Source organism: Hippocampus bargibanti, linkage group LG22 (assembly GCF_051943395.1).
Source record: "Hippocampus bargibanti isolate YZ-2025 linkage group LG22, ASM5194339v1, whole genome shotgun sequence".
Classification (NCBI taxonomy): Eukaryota; Metazoa; Chordata; class Actinopteri; order Syngnathiformes; family Syngnathidae; genus Hippocampus; species Hippocampus bargibanti.
In genome coordinates this window covers 6,485,603-6,505,465 of record NC_142755.1, presented here as the reverse complement: position 1 = coordinate 6,505,465, position 19,863 = coordinate 6,485,603, and the positions used below count along the sequence as shown (strand labels likewise).

Here is a 19,863-nt window from a genome sequence, read left to right as displayed (position 1 = left end):
TTAGATCCATCCATAAAGTGGGCCACATAATTGCTAGCCAGTTCGCACGCTAGCTTCGCTTTCGACGAGCTCTTCGACACACGGGCTCGCAGAGACAAAACGCTCGTTGGTCGGGATAGATACTTCGGCTCGTCTATACGGGGAGATGAAACGGCCGAGGGTGGTGGGCAGGGTAGTGTTCCCGGCGGCTGGCGAGCCGCCGCCGACTTTGCGACGACGAAAAAAAAGCGGCAGGAAAATGGCGTCCGCCGCCAGCCTGTGGTGGGAACATAATAGCTACGTTGTCGCCTCCACACCCCTACCGGCAGCCTTCACTGCAGCGCCGACACACTCGCCGTGAAGCAACTACACGCGCATATACATTTCGTCGTGACCAACAAAGCAAATAAATTTGTTCGAAAAAGCCCCCCACCCCCCAAATAATAATAATAATAATACAATAAAAGTCGCTATGAAAGGGAAGACGTGTGTTGCTGTCATCTTTGATGACACCCGACCTTCTCTCTACATTAAATATAATACACGCTACGTTCAAAACAAACCCACTGAATCATAATTAAGCTTAATGAGTTATTTTAGTTAGTTATCATTCAGATTTTGTGTCAATATGTCTCATCTTGTGTCGCCTTTTTGGCTTGCAGACCTTTGGTTGCTTTGGAGACGACTGTTCCCCTTGCGACAAAGGCGTCCATCAGAGGATCAAATCCATTATTATTCCTCTCTACGACTGGGAGAGAAAGCACACAAGCGAGGCTTCTCTCGGGAGGTTTATCGCAAATTTGTCACAGTCAAACAGAGGCCTATCTGTGTGCGCTCGGGGTGCATTTGTCTTTTTTCAACATAACAAAATGCACGTCTGTTTATTAGGTGAAGCGTTGTCGCCCACCAGTTCTCACCATGTAGGGCCCGTGCGTGCATATGTGTACAACACTACCCTCACTCCCCACCCAAATACTCACGAGTGATCTCACTCATGTGGTACCCGCACCCCGAGAGACCCACACAAGACAAATGTTCGGCCTTACACGGCTCACGTGACCTCCCAGATGGGTGGAGGAGGCTAGATTCTCAGGTGACCTGTTTTTTCAGCCAATGGCCACCCTGTAACAGATCACTCTTTTTTTTTACAGGAGGTGGTCGGACCGCCGCAATAGGCCTGGCAGCCTCCTCAGTGGCATGATAAGCTATCTAGCTCTCCATTAGCTATCTATTAGCTATATATTAGCCATCTATCAACCATGTACTCGCCAGCTACTAGCCAGCTACTGGCCATCTACTAGCCATCTACTGGCCATCTACTGACCATCTACTGGCCATCTACTGGCCATCTACTGGCCATCTACGAGCTATCTATTAGCTATCTATTAGCTAGCTAGCTTTCTAATGGTGTTAAGTTCATACTGTGTACTTATCTAATTTATTTATTTATTACAGACATTGGCGTTTTACGTGGTTCAATGACCTAACATGTCAGGTGATTGAACCACCTAAAACGGCAGTTTGTAATGAAATAATTGTTGTAAATTAGCTGGCTTTCACTCTATTTGACTTACTTCTGGGTTGAGTGAACGCTGGTGGTTTTGGCTGCCTCTGCTCACCCAGAGTAAAGGTGTAGCTATCTATTAGCTATCTATTAGCTATCTATTCGCTATCTATTGATTATCCTGTGACCCTGTCACTGTAAAGTGTCTTTGAGAGTTTTGAAAGGCGCTTATAAATGCAATTTATTATTATTATGATGATGATGATGATTATTATTTTTATTATTCTAATCTATTGGCTATGTATTAGTTATCTATTAGATATCGATAAAAGGGTTTCTTCAGCCGTCATCTGTACTTCTTTGAAGGTGTCGGACGTTTCGCTTCTCATCCAAGACGCTTCGTCAGCTAACTAAAAGTTTTGCTGGTAGCTGTGGCCCGATATGGCCACAGACATATCTATTAGCTAGCTAGCTTTCTATCTGCCGCTGCTCACCTCGAAAAAAGGTGTAGTTATACTCATTTGCTATCTATTAGCTGGCTATCTATGTATTAGCTAGCTAGTTGAGCCAAAGATAGTGACTGGGCACCAGGGAGCAAGCACCTCCATCTACAACATTAGTAGCCCGTTTAAAAAAAAAGTCATTGGGCACCATCAATGTCAACAATCTTAGCTATCTATTAGCTAGCTAGCTTTCTATCTATTTGAGTTACTTCCGGGTTGAGTGAACGCTGGCGCGTGTGGCTGCCGCTGCTCACCCACAGAAAAACTTATCCTGTAACTATAAAGTGACCTTGAGAGTTTTGAAAGGCGCTTAGACATCAAATGTATTATTAGTATATTAGCTATCTATTAGCTAGCTAACTTTCAATCTATTTTAGTTACTAAAGGGTAAACACCTGGAATGGCAATGACTTGTTTGTATCCCCGCCCATGATTGGTTTACACTTGCAGCCATATTTACAACAAAGCTGGCAGGATGTGTTGTCATTGTGGCTACGGTGGAAACATTCCATCCGTGTCACATTTTGTGTGCGTTTGATTCCGCTCACTAGCTAGCTGAGTCACTTCAATCGCCTACCAGGACGGTGTCAAGGCACATCTGTTTGCTGTTTAGTGTTGGAATTTGTAACACCCCCCCGTTTATTTAAAATAAAAATCTTCAGAGATCTGGAATCATAATGAAAGCATACAGAGGAGGCGGGTGAATCCGGGTTTCCCTTGCCAGGCTAAAAAAGCAAAAAAATTGAACATATCTTTATCATCTTCTGAAGCACAATGAAGCTACTGTGTCCTCTCACTCTGTGATTGGTTGACGGCTGCGAGCGAGCTCAACGTCGCCACCCAGAGTCCACACGTGGCTGTTTAACGTTGCTGTCAGACGGTCCATCCTCGGCCCCCACTCTGCGTCTCCAGTTTATTTAGGAAATGCACAGAGGAGGGAAAAAAATGGGTGGGGCCATCGGGGAAAGGAAAGACTGGCGCTTTATTCCACTCCCCCCCCCCTTTTTTTTTTTTTTTTTTTTCCTTGGACGCTTGACTCCAAGGGTAACGGACAGTTCCTGTAAGGGAAATGGGAGGCGCACACAGAGGCCGCTCCAAGCGTAGATTTAGTCAGGAATGTTGGTCCTACTGTATTTGTTTTCTCTTTTTCTGACACCCCCCCCCCCCCCCCCCCCCCCCCCCCCCCCCCCCCCCCCACCCGTTTTTGCTCTCTCGCAGCCGCCTTTTGTCCGTCACGTGAGCACACCGAAACAGGAAGCGGGCCTCGGGCAACTTTGTTTTCAACACAGATATGATGTTTGATAATGTAAAGCACAGGTGTCAAAGTCAAGGCCCGCGGGCCAAATCCGGCCCGCCACATCATTTTTTTCGGCCCGCGAAAGCAAATCAAACGTCCATGATGCTCACCACCTTTTCCGGCAACTCCCACTTTCTGTCATAAAAGTATTCATTACAGAGTAGGGTTGTGCAAAATTGCAAAGAGCACCTATGCAGTTATTTTTAGATGTGCTGGATTTGGTGCGCGTGGATCGGTAGTGGCTGGAAAAGGTGGTGGGCAGGGTGCGGAGGGTCCAGTCAGATTTTTTTTTTTTTTAGACTAAATTTTTCAAGCTCCTTTCTCTCGTTCGCTTCTATCATTGGTTCTTAATCACAATGTAAAGCACAGGTGTCAAATTCAAGGCCCGCGGGCCAAATCCGGCCCGCCACATCATTTTTTTCGGCCCGCAAAAGCAAATCAAACTTGTTAAATTCCATGATGATTGCTAAAATCTCAGCCAAAATTTCATATTTTTGGATGTCAACCACAATAAAAGTCATTATTCTAGACTTCAGATTTGAAAATGAGTTATTCATTCATTTGCTGTGTGCTATATATGTAATATTTGAAGGGATTTAAACATTTTAATGGGTTACCCAAATTCATAACGGCCCTCGAGAGGAAACCATAACTGCAATGTGGCCCGCGGCAAAAAATGACTTTGACACCCCTGATGTAAAGGGGAAAAAAAGGGCTAGTTTGGTGGATGTTGTTGACAAGCTAACCCCGCCATCGCACCCCCCCCCCCTTGTTTGAACAATCAGTTCAACGGGTCATTTCACCCTGCCACTTAACAGCAATGGCGGAAAAATGTCAAGAGGCAGACACAACCGGGTCGCGGTAGTCGTCTTGCGATTGTTGATGCCCACCCCCTCTCTCCCCAAGGTGGCCGACCGAATGTTCTCCCGTCTGGATCGCTGGAGCCTTTGTTTGGATGTGTGACCTCCAGCCTATTTCGTCTCATTATCTCTCCGCTAATCCCGCTTATCAACAGAAGCTCAGTATCCGGGCCAGCCGCGCTGACACACACATGCGTGTTGCCTACGTTGCGAACCAAAAACCAGCCAAGAGTTCCAAAATCCGGCTTTTCAAATCAACCGGGCCTTTAAGAGGGCCCCCCGAAAAGCCATCAGAGCCTTTTCCCCTTCATAGCACTCATATGGGAGCTAGCCTGGTGCGATTGTATGTTTAACATGTTTAATTGCTAAAGCTAAATGCTAATTGTTTTTTTTTGTTTTTTTCCTCCAACCAGGCCTTGTGGATGCACTTAGATGTCTGCAATGACTGCTGTGGCCGGCATGCCCCAGTGTTTTGGACCTCCATTCTCTGGACTCAGTAGGACAAGAACCGATCAGCAGAGAACGTCATGAGCATAGTCATCCCCGCGGGGGTGGACACAGCAGTAGACGCCTCGTACCTGGACATGGCGGCGGGCTCCGAGTAAGTATTCACCCTCTCGGGATCCGCTCTGGCGTTTATTGCGTGAAGCCCGACGAGGGAGAGGGTGTGCGGCGTCATGGCAACAAGCCCTCACGACTTCCCCCCGCCGGTTCTCCCTCCCTCCGCTTTGCTCGTCAAGGACATTGGCGCAGCTTTAAACGGAGCGAGATGCTCCGGCGTCATCCACTCGCGAGGTCTTTTTCAGCCGGGAAGCCCCGCCCCCTCTTTTTTTGTTGTTGCCGTGTTGCGGTGACAGCTTGTGTTGCCATGGTATCTGCCCATCGCCAACACGTCCTTCCACTTAGCTCCCCTCTGCACTGCGCAAGGACCGTTTCCATGGAAGTGGTCTGAGTGACAGGTGGCCCTTACAACTAAGCTCCTCCCACCTCAGTGGAGCGCTGGTTAATGTGGGGGGGGGGGTCACGTGTGCCCCTTTTAGACCCCCCTGGATGCTCTTTTTTTTTTTTTTTATCCGCTGGCATTATAAAGATCTCGTGATAAAAATGGCCGCGCCGGTGTGTGTGTGTGTGGGGGGGGGGTGTCTTGTCCTTTCCGCATCCCCTCAAGTATGCAGCAGGGCGGCCAGCTGTTGGCTAATGCAGCGTGTGCCTGCCCGCGTCCGTCCGTGCGTGTGCGGTTTTCCACAAATGTACACCGGTCGAGTTGGAAAGCGTTGCCATGGTAGCCAGCGAGGAGCGAAGGCGTTGCCTCCGGACGCTGGCTCGTCTCCGTTTGTCCACCACACCCCCCCCCCCTTCTTCTTTTTTTTTGCTTGTATGGAATCACAGCTGTTCCTCAATTAAATTCTACACATTTGAATCATATCGGAAAGACTCAGACGCGGAGATTTTCTCTCTGTCGGTGCGTCAATTTCACACAAGTGATACAAACCCCCCCCCCCCCCCAAGTTATGCTCCCTCCACGCTGCACAACTTGGCTGGCTTGTTTGTACACTTGACGCTACAAGTGTGGAGAGTATCGTGAGTGAACCGCAGTTTATGGAGTCGCGGTGGGTACATTGCCACACATGATCGACCATTTCAATTTTTTTTTGCCCAATTACACACTTTAAACGCATTTGAACTTGACGTACACTCAAAAGGGAATCTACTTTTGTACAAATTAGTGCCATTATTTTATTTGACTTGGGTTTTATTTAGTTGTATTTTGATTGTATTTTATTTACATTGTTATTTTATTCATATTTTGATTGTGTTTAATTTTATATTTTTTTTTTATTTTTTGATTTGTATTTTATTTTGAATTTTCACGTTTTATTTTCATGTCATTTTATTTTTTAGTTAATTTTTTATTGTATTTTTATTTCAGCTTTATTTTGTGTATTTATTTATTATTATACTGTATTTTAGCGCAGTAAATCCAATTTGGTGCTTTTGATTGTATTTTTTTTTTTTATTGTGTTTTTTACTTGTATTTGGATTTTATTTTGATTTAGTTTTATTTTAGTTTGGTTTTATTTGTATTTTTATGTTGATGTGTATTTTATTTTGATTGTATTTTTTTTTTTGTTTTTCTTTTATTTTTTTGGTTACATTTTATATTTTTTTTATTTCAGTTTTATTTTATTTATTTATTATTATTTAGCACAATAAATCCAATTTGGTGCTTGTTATTTTAGATTTGTATTTTGATTTTATTTTTACGTTATATTTTTATTATATTTTTGTTTTATTTTAATTGTATTTTTTAGCCGTCATTTTTATGTTAAGTTTAGGTATTTCATTTTTACTTTACTTATTATTTTAGATTTGAGTTTATTGTTCTTTTTATTTTGTTTGTATTTGTATTTTTTACATTTTTTTTATTTTATTATATTTGATTATAGTTTTATTTCAGTTTTATTTTATTTATTTATTTATTATTATTTAGCACAATAAATCCAATTTGGTGCTTGTTATTTTAGATTTGTATTTTGATTTTATTTTTACGTTGTATTTTTATTATATTTTTGTTTTATTTTAATTGTATTTTTTAATTTTTATGTTATTTTTATTTATTTCATTTTTACTTTACTTATTATTTTAGATTTGAGTTTATTGTTCTTTTTATTTTGTTTGTATTTGTATTTTTCTTTTCTTTTTTTTATTTTATGTATATTTGATTATATTTTTATTTCAGTTTTATTTTATTTATTTATTATTATTTAGCACAATAAATCCAATTTGGTGCTTGTTATTTTAGATTTGTATTTTGATTTTATTTTTACGTTATATTTTTATTATATTTTTGTTTTATTTTAATTGTATTTTTTAATTTTTATGTTATTTTTATTTATTTCATTTTTACTTTACTTATTATTTTAGATTTGAGTTTATTGTTCTTTTTATTTTGTTTGTATTTGTATTTTTCTTTTCTTTTTTTTATTTTATGTATATTTGATTATATTTTTATTTCAGTTTTATTTTATTTCTTTATTATTATTTAGCACAGTAAATCCAATTTGGTGCTTGTTATTTTTTATTTTATTTTTACGTTGTATTTTTATTATATTTTTGTTTTTATTTTAATTGTATTTTTTAATTTTTATTTCATTTTTACTTTACTCTTATTAGATTTTTATTGTATTTTTTGTGTTATTTTTTAATTGTTTGTATTTTTATTATTTTATTCTTTTGGTATTTTATTTTTAATTAAATTGTATCTTTATTTTTGGTTTTTATTTTATTTGCAATTTTTCTTTTATTTTTATTTCTGTTTTATTTCATTTATTTATTATGATAATGTGTTTTTTGCAACAAAAAAAATCCAATTTTGTGGTTGTTCACGATTGATGGGTAAATGTTTTTCTTTCATTTAATTTATTTATTATTGTAATGTGATTTTTATTATTATTTTTTTGCACAGTAAATCCTATTTGATGGTCGTTATTTTAGATTTGTATTTTTATTTTATTTTTACGTTGTATTTTTATTATATTTTTGTTTTATTTTAATTGTATTTCTTAATTTTTATGTTTTTTTTTTATTTCATTTTTACTTTACTCTTAGATTTTTATTTTATTTTTTGTGTTATTTTTTTATTGTTTGTATATTTATTATTTTATTGTCCTGGTATTTTATTTTTAATTAAATTGTATCTTTATTTTTGGTTTTTATTTTATTTGCAATTTTTCTTTTATTTTTATTTCTGTTTTATTTCATTTATTTATTATTATAATGTGTTTTTTGCAAAAAAAAAATCAAATTTTGTGGTTGTTCACGATTGATGGGTAAATAGTTTTCTTTCATTTAATTTATTTATTATTGTAATGTGATTTTTATTATTATTTTTTTGCACAGTAAATCCTATTTGATGGTCGTTATTTTAGATTTGTATTTTTATTTTATTTTTACGTTGTATTTTTATTATATTTTTGTTTTATTTTAATTGTATTTTTTAATTTTTATGTTATTTTTATTTATTTCATTTTTACTTTACTCTTAGATTTTTATTTTATTTTTTTGTGTTATTTTTTAATTGTTTGTATATTTATTATTTTATTGTCCTGGTATTTTATTTTTAATTAAATTGTATCTTTATTTTTGGTTTTTATTTTATTTGCAATTTTTCTTTTATTTTTATTTCTGTTTTATTTCATTTATTTATTATGATAATGTGTTTTTTGCAACAACAAAAAAATCCAATTTTGTGGTTGTTCACGATTGATGGGTAAATGTTTTTGTTTCATTTAATTTATTTATTATTGTAATGTGATTTGTATTATTATTTTTTTGCACAGTAAATCCTATTTGATGGTCGTTATTTTAGATTTGTATTTTTATTTTATTTTTACGTTGTATTTTTATTATATTTTTGTTTTATTTTAATTGTATTTTTTAATTTTTATGTTATTTTTATTTATTTCATTTTTACTTTACTCTTAGATTTTTATTTTATTTTTTTGTGTTATTTTTTAATTGTTTGTATTTTTATTATTTTATTGTTCTGGTATTTTATTTTTAATTAAATTGTATCTTTATTTTTGGTTTTTATTTTATTTGCAATTTTTCTTTTATTTTTATTTCTGTTTTATTTCATTTATTTATTATTATAATGTGTTTTTTGCAACAAAAAAAATCAAATTTTGTGGTTGTTCACGATTGATGGGTAAATGGTTTTCTTTCATTTAATTTATTTATTATTGTAATGTGATTTTTATTATTATTTTTTTGCACAGTAAATCCTATTTGATGGTCGTTATTTTAGATTTGTATTTTTATTTTATTTTTACGTTGTATTTTTATTATATTTTTGTTTTATTTTAATTGTATTTTTTAATTTTTATGTTATTTTTATTTATTTCATTTTTACTTTACTTTTCTTAGATTTTTATTTTATTTTTTTGTGTTATTTTTTAATTGTTTGTATATTTATTATTTTATTGTCCTGGTATTTTATTTTTAATTAAATTGTATCTTTATTTTTGGTTTTTATTTTATTTGCAATTTTTCTTTTATTTTTATTTCTGTTTTATTTCATTTATTTATTATGATAATGTGTTTTTTGCAACAAAAAAAAATCCAATTTTGTGGTTGTTCACGATTGATGGGTAAATGTTTTTGTTTCATTTAATTTATTTATTATTGTAATGTGACTTGTATTATTATTTTTTTGCACAGTAAATCCTATTTGGTGGTTGTTATTTTAGATTTGTATTTTTCTTTTATTTTTACGTTGTATTTTTATTATATTTTTGTTTTATTTTAATTGTATTTTTTAATTTTTATGTTATTTTTATTTCATTTTTACTTTACTCTTAGATTTTTATTTTATTTTTTGTGTTATTTTTTAATTGTTTGTATTTTTATTATTTTATTGTTTTGGTATTTTATTTTTAATTAAATTGTATCTTTATTTTTGGTTTTTATTTTATTTGCAATTTTTCTTTTATTTTTATTTCTGTTTTATTTCATTTATTTATTATTATAATGTGTTTTTTGCAACAAAAAAAAATCCAATTTTGTGGTTGTTCACGATTGATGGGTAAATGTTTTTGTTTCATTTAATTTATTTATTATTGCAATGTGATTTGTATTATTATTTTTTTGCACAGTAAATCCTATTTGATGGTTGTTATTTTAGATTTTTATTTTATTTTTACGTTGTATTTTTATTATATTTTTGTTTTATTTTAATTGTATTTTTTAATTTTTATGTTATTTTTATTTATTTCATTTTTACTTTACTCTTAGATTTTTATTTTATTTTTTGTGTTATTTTTTAATTGTTTGTATATTTATTATTTTATTGTCCTGGTATTTTATTTTTAATTAAATTGTATCTTTATTTTTGGTTTTTATTTTATTTGCAATTTTTCTTTTATTTTTATTTCTGTTTTATTTCATTTATTTATTATGATAATGTGTTTTTTGCAACAAAAAAAAATCCAATTTTGTGGTTGTTCACGATTGATGGGTAAATGTTTTTCTTTCATTTAATTTATTTATTATTGTAATGTGATTTTTATTATTATTTTTTTGCACAGTAAATCCTATTTGATGGTCGTTATTTTAGATTTGTATTTTTATTTTATTTTTACGTTGTATTTTTATTATATTTTTGTTTTATTTTAATTGTATTTTTTAATTTTTATGTTATTTTTATTTCATTTTTACTTTACTCTTAGATTTTTATTTTATTTTTTTGTGTTATTTTTTAATTGTTTATTTTTATTATTTTATTGTTCTGGTATTTTATTTTTAATTAAATTGTATCTTTAATTTTGGTTTTTATTTTATTTGCAATTTTTATTTTATTTTTATTTCATTAATTTATTATGATAATGTGTTTTTTGCAAAAAAAAATCCAATTTTGCGGTTGTTCACGATTGATGGGTAAATGTTTTTTTTTGTTTCATTTAATTTATTTATTATTGTAATGTGATTTGTATTATTATTTTTTTGCACAGTAAATCCTATTTGGTGGTTGTTAATGATTGATGTTTTTATTTTTGTTTTGATTTTATTTACATTTTATTTTGATGTTGTTTTATTTTATTTGTTATGTTATTTTTATTTCAGGTTCATTTAATTTATTTATTATTGTAATGTGATGTTTTATTATTATTGTTATTATTATTATTATTATTGCACAGTAAATCCTATTTGGTGTTTGTGAATGATTGATGGGTAAAATGTTTTAAAGGCTTCTTCCTGTTATCCCCCTTGCAATGTCTTCCACGCCTGTGACGGTTAGTGTGGCAGTTAATGAATAGTGTCGACACACAAACAAGCCCCCCACCCCCTTCACACGCACACACACACACACACACACACACACGCGCGATTCAACACAGTTCCGCCTCCCGACCTCATGCGCCGCGCACTCCTTAGCTTTTTCACTTTGACGGCGTCGCCGTGTGCAGGAAGTGTTGGAATATCGCGCGGCATGTTCCGCGAGGACTTGTTGCAGGTGTTTATGATGCCAAAACCGGGAGTTTAACTTTGGGTAGCGGTGAGTTTTTTTTGTCAATGTAGCTCAACCTGTTTTGCTCTCATGTTTAAAGCTTCGCTGTTTAAAAAAAAAAAAAAAAAAAGTAAAACATGTCGAGGTGTGTGAACGAAAGCGGCGTGTCTCGTTGTGCGTGTGTGTGTGTGTGAAATGCTGCGCGGCTTGTTCGCTTGAAATTGTGGGTTGCACCTGTCTGGATTTACTTATCTATTTATTGATTTTATTTGAGGAAATTGTCACACAATTTGACTGCTACCACTAAATGAATGGCTACTTCCCTCTCGTGATATCGCGTGTTTGGTCACAAACGGCCAAACAGGCTCTCAGCGTTGTCGCGTCGTTGTTTTTTTTTTTTTTTTTTTTTGCGCGGAAAGTAGAACTACAGGTTTGGCCCGAGCCAACCCCGCACGTCCGCCTGATAGACAGAAGAGGCGCTTCCAGCGTCGTATTGTAACGTTCCAGCAAACGCACGGAAGACAATGCTAATATTGTACGCTTGCTAAAGGTGTTCATTGTGTGTGCGTTTTGCAGACCCGAGTCGGTGGAGGCCAGCCCCGTGGTGGTAGAAAAATCCAGCTACCCGCACCAGATCTACAGCAGCAGCAGCTCTCACCATTCCCACAGTTACATCGGCCTGCCTTATGCCGTGAGTACCCGGAACCGACGACCCGGAGTCGTTTAACCAACCAGCTAACCGCTTCACCCTCCACAGGACCATAACTATGGGGCGCGGCCCCCGCCCACGCCGCCGGCCTCGCCTCCCCCCTCCATGTTGATCCGTCAGGGCGATGGGGCGTTGTTTGTTCCGGGCGGCCAGGACGAAGCGTCCACGGGCACCACGCTCAGCACCTCCGAGGACGGCAGCTACGGGGCCGACATCACCCGCTGTATCTGCGGCTTCACGCACGACGACGGCTACATGATCTGCTGCGACAAGTGCAGGTTGGACTCTCTTTCGCAACACGCCCCCCCCTTTGGATGACTCAACCGTGCGCTTTTGATTGCCGTCGATAGCGCTTGGCAGCACATCGACTGCATGGGCATCGACAGGCAGAACATTCCTGAGACGTACCTTTGCGAGCGGTGCCAGCCGAGGCACCTGGACAGGGAGAGGGCCGTCCTTCTGCAAACCAGGAAGCGGGAATGTTTGTCAGGTAGGACCATATTTTGAACACATAGTGGGGGGAAAATGCCATTAGGCTAACTAAAGTTATGTGGAAACGATTCAAATGCTAAAAAAGCACACATGGTGATTTTCTGTGTCACAGTGTGAGTAATAAGACACACCAAAGGCTTCAAAGCAAAGAAAAAGCTGCTTTTGAAGACTCTTTCACTCAGTATTTGATCAAAGATGGATTTCCTTGATGATTTCAATTGCTTTTAAATAGCTCGGAAACCACAACGGAATCCAAAAGATGGAAAAAAAGCAACCCTCCTGACTTTAAAACAAGCTAACTTTGATGTTGTTGCGTTTGTATTAATACCGCCACCGTTCAACCTCTGTGATGTGACCTCAGTGACAAATTAGTGACTTTATTTTATTTTACTTTATCTTTATTTGATTTTTTTTTTATTGTTTTTATTGTATTTTCATTAAATTTATATTTAATTTGTATTTAAATTGTTATTTTATTTAGATTCTATTTTTTTTTTTTTTTTTTAATTTTATTTGTATTTCATTTTGATATGTTTATTTTATTTTTTTACATTTAATTTTATTTTGATTGTATTTGATTTAGATGTATTTTATTTTGATTTTATGTTGATTTTATTTTTACTTTTGTCTTTTTACATTTTTTTTATTTTGATTTTATTTTATTTTGATAGTGTTTTATTTTGATGTTATTTTGATTTGGTTTTTATTGTATTTTTATTTAATTTGTTTTTATTTAAATAGAGATTTTTATTATTTTTATTTGATTTGGATGTAATTTTAATGTTATAAAATTGTGTTTTTATTTTATTATTTTATTTTTATTTCATTTTGATGTTATTCTTTTTTTACATTTCATTTTTTTTTACATTTCGTGTTATTTTGTTTTAATTTAATTTTGATTGTGTTTTATTTTATTTTGATTTTATTTTTATTGTCTTTTAAATTTTATTTTGATTTAATTTAGATTTATTTCATTTATTGTATTTTTATTTCATGTTTATTTTGATTTAATTTTACCTTGATTGTATTTTATTGTATTTTTTTTATTTCATTTTTATTTCATATTTACTTTAATAATAATAATACATTTCATTTATAAGCGCCTTTCAAAACTCTCAAGGTCACTTTACAGTCACAGGATCAGTTTTTCTGTGGGTGAGCAGCGGCAGCCACACGCGCCAGCGTTTACTCAACCCGGAAGTGACTCAAATAGATAGAAAGATAGTAGCTAATAGATAGCTAAGCTTGTTGACATTGATGGTGCCCAATCACATTTTTTAGAACAGTAATGTTGTAGATGGAGGTGCTTGCTTCCTGGTGCCCACAGTCACTATCTTTGTTTCAACTAGCTAGCTAATAGATAGCTAGCCAGCTATTATGTTTTATTGTCTTTTTACGTGTTATTTTATTTGGATTTAATTTTATTTTGATAATATTTTCTTGTATTTTGATTTTATTTGTATCGATGTTTCATCTTATTTGTATTTGTTTTTATTATATTCACTCAACATTTGATCAAAGATGTATTTCCTTGATGATTGTTCCTTGATGAAATAGCTCAGCAACCACCTCAAGTAAAACCAAAAAGATGAAAAAAAACGTGACTTGAAAAGAGGATGACAACCAATCTAACTTTCATGTTGCTGCGGTTGTATTAATACCACCACCTTTCAACCTCTGTAATGTTCTGTTGACCGACCAATAAATCCGCCTTCAGGCGACATTCTCCCAGCATAGTTGCGGTGTAGTCGCCATATTGACGTCAGTAGCGTCAGGTTGTCAGGTCGCACCTCCGTAAACAGTGCCACCTACTGGACAGAAAAAAGAACAAGTCTCATCTGCCCCGCCTGCTCTTTTGTTATTCAAGTAGACGGGGACACCAGCGCGACGGAGAGCGGGGATGAGGTTCCTCTGGAGCTCTACTCCACTTTCCAACACACCCCAACCACCATCACCCTCACTACCGGGCGCCTGGGCAACAAGCAGGTGGACAAAAAGCGCAAGAAGAGTGGCGAAAAGGAACCTCCGGCATCTTCGGCGCGCGCCAAGAAGGTAAATTCCGCGAAGAAACGGCCCCGTTTGCAAAAAATTGAGCAATAAAATTAATAAATGGCGCTTTTGAGTGCAGTCTGTACCGCCATTTTGTTTTTACGAGTCGCTCATTGCATTGGATTTTGCTGAAACGCCTTACAATGCACGGTAGTTGTTGTGTTAAATTCATACTATACAGGCTATCTAGCTAGCAATTTGGCTATTTAGCTGACTGGATAGCTAGATAGCTGGCTATGTATTAGCTAGCTATTTAGCTTTACATCTACAGTATTTGAGTTACTTGCGGATTGATTGAACGCTGGCGCGTGTGGCTGCCGCTACTCACCCACAGAAAAATTCATCCTGTGACTTTGAGAGTTTTGAAAGGCACTTAGAAATTAAATGTATTATTATTATTATTATTATTATTATTATTATGATTACTTTTATTACTCTCGCAGTGGAGAAATGTACATTTCACAGCCGCAAAGTGATTTTCCGAGTCACTCATTGGATTGGATTTAAAAAAAATCAGTGACTGTAAAGTGTCCTTGAGAGTTTTGAAAGGCGCTTAGAAATATAATGTATAAGAGTTGTTATTATGATGATGATTATTATTATTATTATTATTACCTTTATTAGCCTCGCAGTGGAGAAATGTACATTTCACAGCCGCAAAGTGATTTTCCGAGTCACTCATTGGATTGGATTTAAAAAAAATCAGTGACTCTAAAGTGTCCTTGAGAGTTTTGAAAGGCGCTTAGAAATATAATATATAAGAGTTGTTATTATGATGATGATGATGATTATTATTATTATTATTACCTTTATTAGCCTCGCAGTGGAGAAATGTACATTTCACAGCCGCAAAGTGATTTTCCGAGTCACTCATTGGATTGGATTTAAAAAAAATCAGTGACTGTAAAGTGTCCTTGAGAGTTTTGAAAGGCGCTTAGAAATATAATGTATAAGAGTTGTTATTATGATGATGATGATGATGATTATTATTATTATTATTATTACCTTTATTAGCCTCGCAGATTTAAAAAAAATCAGTGACTGTAAAGTGTCCTTGAGAGTTTTGAAAGGCGCTTAGAAATATAATGTATAAGAGTTGTTATTATGATGATGATGATGATGATTATTATTATTATTATTATTATTATTATTATTATTATTTATTATTACCTTTATTAGCCTCGCAGTGGAGAAATGTACATTTCACAGCAGCAAAGTGATGAAAGGAATGAAAGAAGTAGAACAACAAAATACATTAGCTGCTGGAAAGGCAGACACTCTCGTGGCGCCATCTTGAAGTTAAAAGGAAAAAAAGCTATATCATATTCAAATAATATGACAACACAAAGACAATCTGACATGTTGGTAACGACACCTTTTTTTGTTCATTTTTAATTGCTTCCCGCAGGCCTTCCGAGAAGGCTCCAGAAAGTCCTCCAGAGTAAAGGTAAAAATACACCCCGGCGCCGGGTATCTCCGCGCCGAACCTCAAATAACCCCACACCCCGGTTTGTCGCGGCAAAGGGCGCCGCCCCTGAACAGGAACCAACGGAGCACCCGGCTCTGTGGGAGAACAAAATCAAGACGTGGATGGAACGCTACGAGGAGGCCAGCAGCAATCAGTACAGCGAGGACGTGCAGGTGCTGTTGCGCGTCAAGGAGCAAGGCGACGGCAAGAGCTTGGCGTACAACACACACCCGGCCTCGTTCAAGCCCCCCGTGGAGGTACGACGAACGCCAGTTATTGCGTCACTTGATAATGTGGCTTACGCTGTACGTTTTATTTTTGCGCACAGAGTCAAGTTCAAAAGAACAAGAAAATCCTCAAAGCCGTGAGAGACTTGGCCCCGGATTCCCTCATCATCGAGTACAGGGGCAAGTTTATGCTGCGACAGCAGTTTGAAGCTAACGGATACTTCTTCAAGAGGTCAGTGGCTGGAGGACGCAATAATCTAAAAACAAAAGATTGATGCTCAAGCTAAAGCTAAAAAATGCACTTTAGCCTGTGCAGGTGAGCTTCATTTGACTTTGCAATGTTAACTCATTCACTGCCATTTCCGAATTTATTCTGGGAATTAAAAAGCATGACCTGTCCCAAAATTGTTTTTTTTGCGCTGGTGCCGATAAAGCGCTGGTCAGACCTCTGGCAATGTTTTTTTTTTTTTTTTCCCCCGTCCATGAGGGGGCAGCATTTGCCTTTTGTCCATATTAGTGCTTAGTACCCTCAGCTGTTGTTGAAGCGCTATATAAACCATTATGTACACTGTAAAACCCAACAAGTTGAAAGTACTCACATTTTTTATGGCAACTGATTACGTCAAAATTTTTGAGTACAGTTTACTCAAAAGTTTTGAGTAACCTGTAACCTGTTTTGAGTAACCTGTACAGGTTACTCAAAACTTTTGAGTAAACTGTACTCAAAAATTTTGACGTAATCAGTTGCCATAAAAAATTTGAGTACTTTCAACTTGTTTGGTTTTACAGTGTATGTACCGTAAAGTCTCGTTATATCGATAGTCAAGGGAGTCCGAAAAAATATCGATATAACCGGGACTATCGATATATCCGACCCTGTTTGCATGTAATTTTCTCCGTGCGTGCATAGAAATAGTATCGATATAACCGGGACTATCGATATATCCAATATCGATATAACGAGACTTTACTGTATGTATTGTATTTTATTCAACCGCCCCCAATTCAAGCTCAGATAACTCCAGACCCATATACAGTAAAGTCTCGTTATATCGATATTCAAGGGAGTCCGGAAAAATATCGATATAACCGGGACTATCGATATATCCGACCCTGTTTGCATGTAATTTTCTCCGTGCGTGCATAGAAATAGTATCGATATAACCGGGACTATCGATATATCCGATATCGATATAACGAGACTTTACTGTATGTATTGTATTTTATTCAACCGCCCCCAATTCAAGCTCAGATAACTCCAGACCCATATAACTTAGTAGTTTGGGCAGTTCGTAATAGCATCAGTCGAAAATGTCTGTTTTGTTTAGCTATTTTTTTTTCCTGACGTAACAGTTCACTTTGAGTAATTGTTTTCCAATAATAAATTCGGGAATGGCAGGGAATTTATATGGCGGGGGTGCCAATAAGGCGCTGGGCAGACCTCTGGCGGTGTTTTTCCCTCCCACAAGGGGGCATCATTTGCCTTTTTCCATGTTAGCGCCTTGTTACAGCTTTAGGTGTTGTTCAAGCACTATATAAATCAATTTGTGTTTTGTATTTTGTACAGCTTCCCCCATTTCAGGCTCAGATAACTCCAGACCCATATAACTTGGGAATTAACACTTTTTTTTTCTGATTAAATAAGAGAGTCTAAGGTTTGTTATGCTGAATAGAATGTTTATGTAGTCCTAAAACTTAATATTCTGCGGGTCCTGCAATTTGAATGACAATGACAAAAACCCTGGCACTGGAATGAATACATTTTTGCACATCGTCTGGCAGTGAGGAGTTAATTTTGGTGCATTAGCATTGTTAGCAAAAGTCAAATGGAGTTCACCTGGAAGAAGATTTATTTTTTGTGTGTGTGTCCGCATTGTGCGTCCACATTTTGACCCACTTGTGTCTCCTCCCTTTCCAGACCGTACCCCTTTGTGCTATTTTACTCCAAATTTGACGGTCTGGAGATGTGCGTGGACGCGCGGAGCTTCGGCAACGAGGCGCGCTTCATCCGCCGCTCCTGCACCCCCAACGCCGAGGTGAGGCCACCCCTTCGACGGTACCATACCGCCACTTCCTGGTTTGCGCTTTTAACACCCCCGTTCACTGACGGTATGCGTGGCAGGTGCGGCACGTCATCGAGGACGCCATGTTACACTTGTACATCTACTCGCTAAGGCCCATCAGCAAAGGCACGGAGATCACCATCGGTTTTGATTACGACTTTGGCAACTGGTGAGTCGCTTTTGTCGCGTCGTTTCGGCCCCCCCCCCCCGGATGGAACTCACCCCACCTTTTGTACAAAGTAAACAATACGGTAACATTCTCTACATCAAGACTAAGAAGCTGTTCAATATTTGATCTCACTGGAACAATAATCATTCAATAAAATCCAAACATTATTTGTGGAATAATTTTGGAACTGGCTTGAAAACGCATAAATTACTTGCTGTGCTCAAAACCAGTTTCAAAAAGTACAACCCCCTAATAATCTGAGTCAGTAAATAGCTCAAATGTTATGTTTTGAATGTGCTACGTAGTATAATGTCAAGCTAGCTAGCTATATAGCTATCTAGCTAGCTAGTTATCTATTAGCTATGTGTTTGAGTTTTGAATGGCGCTTATAAATACAGTGTATTATTATTAGTAGCTATCTATTAGCTAGCTAGTTGAATATGCCAAGTAGTATAATGTAAATCTAGCTAGCTATTAGCTATATAGTTAGCTAGTTATCTGTTAGCTCTCCTTGAGCGCTACAAATGTGCTTATAAATACAATGTATTATTATTAGTAGCTATCTATTAGCTAGCTAATTGAATATGCCAAGTAGTATAATGTAAATCTAGCTAGCTATTAGCTATATAGTTAGCTAGTTATCTGTTAGCTCTCCTTGAGCGCTAAAAATGTGCTTATAAATACAATGTATTATTCTTACTAGCTATCTATTAGCTAGTTAGTTCAATGTGCTTAGTAGGTATAATGTAAATCTATTAGCTATCAAGCTAGCTAGTTATCTATTAGCTATGTCCTTGAGAGTTTTGAAAGGCGCCTATAAATATGTACAATGTATTATTATTAGTAGCTATCTATTATCTAGCTAGTTGAATGTGCTAAGTAGTATAATGTAAAGCTAGCTAGTTATTAGCTATCTACCGAGCTAGCTATCTATCTTGAGAGTTTTGATGGGCGCTTATAAATACAATGTATTATTATTAGTAGCTATCTATTAGCTAGCTAGTTGAATGTGCTAAGTAGTATAATGCAAAGTTAGCTAGTTATTACCTATCTAGCTAGCTATGTCCTTGAGAGTTTTGAACGGCGCTTATAAATACAATGTATTATTATTCGTATATATATATATATATATTTCAGTTAGCTAGCTGGCTAGCTTTCTATCTATTTGAGTTACTTCCGGGTTGAGTGAACGCTGGCGCGTGTGGCTCCCGCTGCTCACCCACAGGAAAACTTAGCCTGTGACTGTAAAGTAACCTTGAGAGTTTTGTAAGGGGCTTATAAATGAAATCTATTAATATTATTATTATTATTATTATTATTATTATTATTATTATTATTGTAATATTGACTCCCTCCCTATTTTCAAGGCTCACCTCAAAACCCACTTGTTTAAAATTGCTTTCAATGTCTAGTTCTATCTGCTATTTTATTATGTATCATTTTACTTATGGTTTTATTGTTATGTGCTTTGTTTTATTGTTTTTATTAAGTGTCCTTGGGTGTTTTGAAAGGCGCTTGAAATAAAATGTATTATTAT

The 19,863-nt window shown here is 35.7% G+C and overlaps 1 protein-coding gene across 6 annotated transcripts in view; it reads left to right on the top strand.

The window, feature by feature from the left end:
- kmt2e (lysine (K)-specific methyltransferase 2E) overlaps nt 1–19,863 on the top strand; it is a 33,992-nt gene that overhangs the window by 1,913 nt on the left and 12,216 nt on the right. For 3 of the 6 annotated variants that reach the window (XM_088988764.1, XM_088988761.1, XM_088988765.1), the window contains exons 2-11: nt 4,557–4,744; nt 11,726–11,840; nt 11,907–12,136; nt 12,209–12,348; nt 14,218–14,402; nt 15,808–15,846; nt 15,924–16,124; nt 16,196–16,326; nt 18,013–18,130; nt 18,217–18,326. In XM_088988764.1, the coding sequence (XP_088844890.1) occupies nt 4,671–4,744; nt 11,726–11,840; nt 11,907–12,136; nt 12,209–12,348; nt 14,218–14,402; nt 15,808–15,846; nt 15,924–16,124; nt 16,196–16,326; nt 18,013–18,130; nt 18,217–18,326 (1,343 nt within the window). In that variant the 5' untranslated portion in view covers nt 4,557–4,670. Of the gene's footprint in view, nt 1–1,130; nt 1,175–4,556; nt 4,745–11,054; nt 11,198–11,725; nt 11,841–11,906; nt 12,137–12,208; nt 12,349–14,217; nt 14,403–15,807; nt 15,847–15,923; nt 16,125–16,195; nt 16,327–18,012; nt 18,131–18,216; nt 18,327–19,863 lie in introns of those variants that run through there. The other 3 variants (XM_088988762.1, XM_088988763.1, XM_088988766.1) reach the window with 3 other exon arrangements.